The sequence below is a fragment of the Erythrolamprus reginae genome, chromosome 1 (assembly GCF_031021105.1).
Source record: "Erythrolamprus reginae isolate rEryReg1 chromosome 1, rEryReg1.hap1, whole genome shotgun sequence".
Lineage (NCBI taxonomy): Eukaryota > Metazoa > Chordata > Lepidosauria > Squamata > Dipsadidae > Erythrolamprus > Erythrolamprus reginae.
Window position 1 is genome coordinate 403,213,923 of NC_091950.1, and position 9,527 is coordinate 403,223,449.

The window sequence follows — 9,527 nt, forward strand, 5'->3', positions numbered from 1 at the left end:
TAATGCTGGCTGGGGGATTCTGGGAGTTAAAGTCCAGATATCTTCAAGTTGTCAAGGTTGGGAAACACTGGGATAGGATAGGATTAGATAGATTAGATAGATAGATAGATAGATAGATAGATAGATAGATAGATAGATAGATAGATAGATAGATAGATATGGGGGATGAGTTTAAGACACAAGGATAAGAATCCTAGGTAGAGGCAGATGTAGGGTCTCCTGCTTGGGCAGGGGGTTGGACTAGATCAGGGGTAAGCAAAGTTGGCTCTTTTAGGACATGTGGACTTCAACTCCCAGAATTCCTGAACCAATCATGCTATCTCAGGAATTCTGGGAGTTGAAGTGCACATCTCATAGGAGAGCCAACTTTGCCTACCCCTGTACTAGATGACCTGCAAGGTTCCTTCCAACTCTTTTGTCAATCTCTACAAGGAAAAAAACTCCTGTGCGGGTGCGGGAGGGGAGGGAAGGAGAGGCACCAGCTGTTTGGTGGGAGAATGGGAGGAAAGAAAGGCAGGAGTCACGTGAAAAAGGGGTGTGGGGGGGCTACTATGGGGACAGAGACCAGAGACCGCAGTGGATAGGGTGGCTGAAGCCAGAAGACGTTGCAAAAAAAGGGGGGGAGGTGGCGCCTTAAAGGAGCTGGCGGCGGCGCCGCTGGGCCAAGGAGGAGAAGAAGGGGCCGAGAGGGGGGGCAGGAGGGCTGGGTAGGAAGGTAGCAGGGCCCGAGAGGGAGAGAAATGGCGAAGGGGCGGCGGTGGGGCGGCTTCGAAAGGATGCGGCCGAGGAGGGCTTGGTTCAGGAGGAAGAAGCGCCTGTGGGCAAAGCGAGGGTCTCCGCTCCTTCCATGCTCCCCCCCCTCTACGCTCCCTCTGCGGCCTGCATTCCTCGCCGCTTCCCACGCCCCCCTTTTGCACCCAGGTCGAGGCAGGATTTTGCAGGCCGCGCCTCAGACCGGCGCCGGCTGCCCCCCTGCCCCACTTCCCTCACACAAACACACACACACAACCCGGCCTTCCCTTCCTCACCCTCCGTCGGCTCCGAAGCCGGGGTCTCCCCGGGCTGGGCCATGACCGAGCCAGCTCGTCCCTCGTCACGCCGAGGCCGGGTCCGCTACGTCAGGCGACGAAGCCGAACGCATCTTGACAGGCAAAGCGGGGGGGAGGGGGGACGGCGGCGGGGAGGGGGGAGGGCGGGGAATCGGCGGCGGGAAAGGAGGGAGCCAGCGCGAGCGCATGCGCATGCGCCCAGTGGCGCCGAACGCTGTGGAGGTGGGGGGGGGGCAAGTAAGGGGTGGGTGCAAATAACCCTGCTGAGGTGCTTACACAGCCTAGCGGGGAGTAAGAAGAAGATGCGGCAGCTCCCTCCTATCGTCGTGTTGGAAGTGGCTTTCTAGGTTTTTTCGGGGGTGGGGGAATGGAACGAAAAAGCTGGGATGAAGATGCGGTGTCCCGTTTGGGTGGTGGTGGTGGTGGATGTGTTTTGGAAGAAAAGGTTGCATTTAGCCGGATTCACACACGTTGCATTAATGGCTTAGGGCAGTGTTTCCCAACCTTGGCAACTTGAAGATATCTGGACTTCAACTCCCAGAATTCCCCAGACAGCATTCGCTGGCTGGGAAATTGTGGGAGTTGAAGTCCAGATATCTTCAAGTTGCCAAGGTTGGGAAACACTGGTTTAGGGCAGCGCCCGACCAACTTTTCGCAACTAGGGCCACAGATTGCTTTTTTGGAATTTATATTTTTTACTTAGTTAGTTAGTTAGTTAGTTAGTTAGTTAGTTAGTTAGTTAGTTAGTTAGTTAGTTAGTTAGTTAGTTTTGTGAAGTACATATTGGAGGTATGTAAAAATATAATATTAGAAACATAGAAGACTGACGGCAGAAAAAGACCTCATGGTCCATCTAGTCTGCCCTTATACTATTTCCTGTATTTTATCTTACAATGGATCTATGTTTATCCCAGGCATGTTTAAATTCGGTTACTGTGGATTTACCAACCACGTCTGCTGGAAGTTTGTTCCAAGGATCTACTACTCTTTCAGTAAAATAATATTTTCTCATGTTGCCTTTGATCTTTCCCCCAACTAACTTCAGATTGTGTCCCCTTGTTCTTGTGTTCATTTTCCTATTAAAAACACTTCCCTCCTGAACCCTATTTAACCCTTTAACATATTTAAATGTTTCGATCATGTCCCCCCTTTTCCTTCTGTCCTCCAGATTATACAGATTGAGTTCATTAAGTCTTTCCTGATACGTTTTATACTTAAGACCTTCCACCATTCTTGTAGTCCGTCTTTGGACCCGTTCAATTTTGTCAATATCTTTTTGTAGGTGAGGTCTCCAGAACTGAACACAGTACTCCAAATGTGGTCTCACCAGCGCTCTATATAAGGGGATCACAATCTCCCTCTTCCTGCTTGTTATACCTCTAGCTATGCAGCCAAGCATCCTACTTGCCTTTCCTACCGCCCGACCACACTGCTCACCCATTTTGAGACTGTCAGAAATCACTACCCCTAAATCCTTCTCTTCTGAAGTTTTTGCTAACACAAAACTGCCAATGCAATACTCAGATTGAGGATTCCTTTTCCCCAAGTGCATTATTTTACATTTGGAAACATTAAACTGCAGTTTCCATTGCTTTGACCATTTATCTAGTAACGCTAAATCATTTACCATATTACAGACCCCTCCAGGAATATCAACCCTATTGCACACTTTAGAGTCATCGGCAAATAGAAACATAGAAACATAGAAGACTGACGGCAGAAAAAGACCCCAAGGTCCATCTAGTCTGCCCTTTTACTATTTCCTGTATTTTATCTTACAATGGATATATGTTTATCCCAGGCATGTTTAAATTCGGTTACTGTGGATTTACCAACCACGTCTGCTGGAAGTTTGTTCCAAGGATCTACTACTCTTTCAGTAAAATAATATTTTCTCATGTTGCCTTTGATCTTTCCCCCAACTAACTTCAGATTGTGTCCCCTTGTTCTTGTGTTCACTTTCCTATTAAAAACACTTCCCTCCTGAACCCTATTTAACCCTTTAATATATTTAAATGTTTCGATCATGTCCCCCCTTTTCCTTCTGTCTTCCAGACTATACAGATTGAGTTCATTAAGTCTTTCCTGATACGTTTTATACTTAAGACCTTCCACCATTCTTGTATCCCGTCTTTGGACCCGTTCAATTTTGTCAATATCTTTTTGTAGGTGAGGTCTCCAGAACTGAACACAGTACTCCAAATGTGGTCTCACCAGCGCTCTATATAAGGGGATCACAATCTCCCTCTTCCTGCTTGTTATACCTCTAGCTATGCAGCCAAGCATCCTACTTGCCTTTCCTACCGCCCCTAAATCCTTCTCTTCTGAAGTTTTTGCTAACACAGAACTGCCAATGCAATACTCAGATTGAGGATTCCTTTTCCCCAAGTGCATTATTTTACATTTGGAAACATTAAACTGCAGTTTCCATTGCTTTGACCATTTATCTAGTAACGCTAAATCATTTACCATATTACAGACCCCTCCAGGAATATCAACCCTATTGCACACTTTAGAGTCATCGGCAAATAGGCAAACCTTCCCTACCAAACCTTCCCCTATGTCACTCACAAACATATTAAAAAGAATAGGACCCAGAACAGACCCTTGTGGCACACCGCTTGTAAGCTGTCTCTGCTCAGAATACTCGCCATTAACAATAACTCTCTGATGTCTATGCTTCAGCCAGCTTGAAATCCACTGAACTATCCAGGGATTAAGTCCAATCTTCACTAATTTATCTATCAGCTCTTTATGTGGAACCGTATCAAAGGCTTTGCTGAAGTCCAGATAGGCAATATCCACGGCACCACCTTGATCCAACACCTTTGTGACATAGTCAAAGAACTCAATGAGATTAGTCTGACACGATTTGCCTTCAGTAAAGCCATGCTGATTTGGGTCCAATAAGTTATTGTTTTTTAGATGCTGATTTATCCTCTTTTTGAGTAGAGTCTCCATCATTTTAACTACAACTGATGTCAAGCTAACTGGCCTGTAGTTACCAGCTTCTTCTCTACTGCCCTTCTTGTGGATAGGCACAACACTGGCCATTCTCCAATCCTCAGGGACATCTCCTGTTAACAGGGATTGGTTAAACAAATCAGTCAGGGGGGTAGCAATGAGAGATCTGAGTTCTTTAAGAACTCTGGGGTGGATGCCATCTGGACCCATTGCCTTATTTATCTTTAATCTTTCAAGTTCTTCTAAGACATCGGCTTCTAAGATCACTGGAGCTGAATCCGTACAGCTGGAAGCAATGCTATATCCCTCTATAGTATTATTTTGTAAGGTGTCTTTTGAGAAAACTGAACAGAAGTAGCTATTGAAATGGTCAGCGATCTCCTTATTCCCATCAATGCATGTATTATTCCCGGTACTAAGCTTTGTGATGCTGCAGTTTTTCTTCTTCCTATCACTAATATATCTGAAGAATATTCATATACATGATACTAGTAACAAGAAAAAGATAAGTAGGAACATTAGATATAATAATATTCATATACATGATAGTAAAAAAAAACCATTAGGACAGGATGGAAGACATTCTGGTGCACTTATGCACGCCCCTTACTGACCTCATAGGAATCAGGAGAGGTCGACAGCGGATAGTCTAAGAGTAAAGTTTTGGGGGGTAGGTGATGATACTACAGAGTCTGGTAGTGAGTTCCATGCGTCAACCATTTGGTTACAATGGTTACACCATTGATCTTTCATGGTGATGATGCACTGATCCTGCTAGAGTTGGAGACAGAAGATCTAAACATCATCATTATTATTATTATTATTATTATTATTATTATTATTATCATCATCACAATAAATAGTAATACACAACAAATGAGATTTATATGCTGGATTTCGTATCACAATGATAGCAATAACAACAGCAAAACAACAACAGAGTTGGAAGGGACCTTTGAGATCTTCTAGTCCAACCCCCTGCTTAGGCAGGAAACCCTAAACCCTAAACTATTTCAAACAGATGGTTATTCAACATCTTCTTTAAAACTTCCAGTTTCTGATTCTTTTCCTCCTCCTCCTCCTCATTAATTTTGGGATCCTTGGGGTTAGCTAAGAAAAATAAAGTGAATGTGATTGTTCTCAAACAGTGGCAAGTTTATCACAAGTGGCAGTCAAAAATCTCAGTTGGCGTTGGGACATAATGAGTGAATAAACAAATAACGTGGCACCTAGATAAGTTGTCAAAAAGTTAATTAAAACAAACCCTGTAGAACAGTGGAACAATCTACCTAAGTTCTAAGAGTACAATCTACTCTTTATACTTTGTTATGTTAATACAAACTATAACGCTATACTTGCATTATAGAGAGATTGTAGGTACTCTGCCTCTTGTTTTTTGGAAGAGCCTGGATAATTATCCCTGAGGACAATTTGACCTTCCTGTAGCCCGCAGAGACTAGACTAGATGATCCTGATGATTCATTTCTACTCTACAATTCTGTCTTCATGATTTAACATCCTTCAAAAATAATAAGTTAGTTTATTTATTTATTAGATTTATACCGCCTGCCGCACAGATCCCAGTGTCCGGTCGCCATCACTTCGTTATACATTTATCTTGTTCTTCTGAAGCCACAGAAAATTAGGCTGGCCTTGATGATTTGCCTCTAAATTTTAGGGGTGCAGTTGAGAACCCAGGGTCATAAAACAGTCCAGGCAGCATCCTTAATTATGTTCAATTGAATTACCATAGACAAGTATATTTAGCAACAGCAAATCTGAACACATATGTGTCCAACCACCTTGCACAAATGCTTAGGTTGTATAGTTAAGGCAGGCAACCCTGAAATGTTGGCATCGTAACTAGTTAATTCTTTATGTATTTTGTCATGATGGTTAAGCATGCCTCCCATCACAAGGATGAGAGAGAGAAATGTAAGGAAGGGTGGTTGGGATTCAATAAGGTTGAACATCATGTTCTTAAATGTAAAAGTCTAATTATAAATGGGAAAATATAGATACTTGAAGAGCACCTTATCTGTTTTCTCTGCTTGCAGATGTCACAGTAATTAGAACTGTATTACCAACACAGAAATGCTATTCTTGTTCTGTTTCAGAAGCAAAAAGGTGATGAGTAGTTGGTGCGCATGCATAATCCATTGCATTATTTATAACAGTACCTGTCAGGTCTGCTTTGCTCAGAATTTAGGAAAGTAAAACCCAGAGTCCATTTTGAACTTCAAAGGCCACTTTTACTAAATCGGAAGTGAATGCATCGAAAGAAAAGCAAAGTCCAAGGAAAAAGGTGCCAGAGGTGGCTATTACAAAGTAACCCCAACACCGCCCTTGGCAGTCCATCCACATTGTCCATAATCGTCAGGTGGGTGCATCTTTACTGGCGTGTCACGCTTTTGGAATGTTCCTTTATTTTTCTTTCTTTCTTTCTTTCTTTCTTTCTTTCTTTCTTTCTTTCTTTCTTTCTTTCTTTCTTTCTTTCTTTTGTTAGTCCAAAACACAACGAGGTTACAGGAGATATACACATAGTACATCAATCAATGGAAGAATAGAGGAGAAGATGTAGGAATAATATATAACATAGGAAGAGCAGTAGAAGAAGAGATATAGATATAGTGATAGAAAAGAAGATGCAGTGATACCTTGTCTTACAAACTTAATTGGTTCCAGGACGAGGTCCGTAACGTGAAAAGTTCGTAAGACGAAACAATGTTTCCCATAGGAATCAATGGAAAAGCAATTAATGCGTGCAAGCCCAAAATTCAAAGGCAAAGGCTCCCCTCGTTGGGAAACCTCACCTCTGGACCTTCCATTGCCAGCCAAAGCACCCGTTTTTGGGCTGCTGGGATTTCGCTGAGGCTTCCCTCACTGGGAAACCCCACCTCTGGACTTCTGTTGCCAGCGAAGCACCATGAAGTCCAGAGGTGGGGTTTCTCATGGAGGGGAGCCTCAGGGGAATCTCACCAGCGCAAAAATGGGCGCTTTGCTGGCAATGGAAGGTCCAGAGGTGAGGTTTCCCAACGAGGGGAGCCTTCGCCTGGCAACGGAGGTTTGGAGGCGGGGCTTCCCAGTGGCAGTGGCGGGTTCGTAAGGTGAAAATAGTTTGGAAGAAGAGGTAAAAAAATCTTAAACCCCGGGTTCGTATCTCGAAAAGTTCGTATGATGAGGGGTTCGTAAGATGTGGTATCACTGTATATGAGATAAAGGAGAGACAGTAGGACAGGGGACGGAAGGCACGCTAGTGTGCTTATGCACTCCGCTTACTGACCTCTTAGGTATCTGGAGAGGTCAACCGTGGATAGTCTAAGGGTAAAATGTTGGGGGTTAGGGGATGACACTACGGGAGTCTAGTAATGAGTTCCACACTTTGACAACTCGATTAATAAAGTCCTATTTTTTACAGTCAAGTTTGGAGCGGTTAATATTGAGCTTGTATCTGTTGTGTGCTCTTGTGTTGTTGTGGTTGAAGCTGAAGTAGTCGTTGACAGGTAGGACGTTGCAGCATATGAACTTATGAGCAATACTTAGACCGTGTTTAAGGCTTCGGAGTTCAAGGCATCAAGGAGTTCATGTTTAAGGCGTCAGAGTCATTAATGTCCAGTCAACGAAGCAGTGGAAGTGATGTGCCGGTGCCGGGAGGCTGTTGGGGCCTGGATGGGTGTCAACAAACTCAAACTCAACCCAGACAAGACGGAGTGGCTGTGGGTCTTGCCTCCCAAGGACAATTCCATCTGTCCGTCCATTACCCTGGGGGAGGAACTACTGACCCCCTCAGAGAGGGTTTGCAACTTGGGCGTCCTCCTCGATCCACAGCTGACATTGGAACATCATCTTTCGGCTGTGGTGAGGAGGGCGTTTGCCCAGGTTTGCCTGGTGCACCAGTTGTGGCCCTATTTGGACCGAGAGACACTGCTCACAGTCACTCATGCCCTCATCACCTCGAGGTTCGATTACTGCAATGCTCTCTACATGGGGCTACCTTTGAAAAGTGTTCGGAAACTTCAGATCGTGCAGAATGCAGCCACGAGAGCCATCGTGGGGCTTCCTAGATTCATGTTTCCACAACACTCCGTGGCTTGCATTGGCTGCCGATCAGTTTCCGGTCACAATTCAAAGTATTGGTTATGACCTTTAAAGCCCTACATGGCAATGGACCAGATTACCTCCGGAACCGCCTGCTACCACACAAATCCCAGCGACCGATAAGGTCCCACAGAGTTGACCTTCTCCGGGTCCCGTTGACTAAACAATGTTGTTTGGCGGGCTCCAGGGGAAGAGCCTTCTCTGTGGCAGCCCCGGCCTCTGGAATCAACTCCCCCCGGAGATTAGAATTGCCCCCACCCTCCATGTCTTTCGTAAACTACTCAAGACTCACTTATACCGCCAGGCATGGGAAAGTTGAGACACCTTTCCCCTAGGCTCTTTTATACTTTGTTTTATGTTTGGTATGAATGTGTTGTTTGGTTTTTTTAAAATAATGGTAGGGTTTTATATGTTTTTTAATATTAGATTTGTTCTACTATAATATTGTTTTTATTATTGTTGTGAGCCGCCCCGAGTCTTCGGAGAGGGGAGGCATACAAATCTAATATATTATTATTATTATTATTATTATTATTATTATTATTATTATTATTAACCTTGGCTCGCTGATAAGCAGGCCGGCTCTATCTATCTATCTATCTATCTATCTATCTATCTATCTATCTATCTATCTATCTATCTATCTATCTATCTATTTGATTAATTTGTATGCCGCCCCTTCCGCAGACTCAGGGCAGCTAACAACAGTAATAAAACAGTATATAACAATAATCCAATACTAAAAACAGTTAAAAACCCATTATATAAAAACCAATCATACATACAGACATACCATGCATAAAATTTTAAAGGCCTAGGGGGAAGTGTATCTCAGTTCCCCCATGCCTGGCGGCAGAGGTGGGTTTTAAGCAGCTTACGAAAGGCAAGGAGGGTGGGGGCAATTCTAATCTCTGGGGGGAGTTGGTTCCAGAGGGCCGGGGCCGCCACAGAGAAGGCTCTTCCCCTGGGTCCCGCCAAGCGACATTGTTTGGTTAACGGGACCCGGAGAAGACCCACTCTGTGGGACCTAACTGGTCGCTGGGATTCGTGCAGCAGAATGCATCTGTGCCAGCCTCCAGCTGCCTCCCTTCACCCTTTCTCATGCAAACTCAAAATTCCCCTGGGCTCCTCCAGTAAGCTTCCCCTCCCAAATACTGAATGCCCTCCCCCCACTCCAGTTTCTTATGAAAGCCGAAGTGCAGTTGAAGATAGGAAGGAAAACACAACAAGGCTGACACTAATACCTTATTCTGCAAATTTGGTATGGAAGATTTATGTTTCTGAGGAGTAATCCCAGGTGATTTCTAACACAGCGGATAGGCCGTCTTCTTGTTATTGCATGCATTATAGCGCCAATAGTAAAAAAAAATTTAGTGTAATTTTTATTTTAATACAATACCATTAATGTATCTGCTC

At 44.2% G+C, this 9,527-nt stretch overlaps 1 protein-coding gene across 2 annotated transcripts in view; it reads right to left on the reverse strand.

Moving 5' to 3' along the window:
• RABEP1 (rabaptin, RAB GTPase binding effector protein 1) overlaps nt 1-1,162 on the reverse strand; it is a 59,684-nt gene extending 58,522 nt beyond the window's left edge. For both annotated transcript variants that reach the window (XR_011557586.1, XM_070735174.1), the window contains exon 1: nt 1,029-1,162. Coding sequence is in view for 1 of the 2 variants with exons in the window: in XM_070735174.1 (XP_070591275.1) it covers nt 1,029-1,071 (43 nt within the window). In the remaining variant the exon portion in view is untranslated. The remainder of the gene's footprint in view (nt 1-1,028) is intronic.
• Between the last annotated feature and the right edge of the window lie 8,365 nt (nt 1,163-9,527).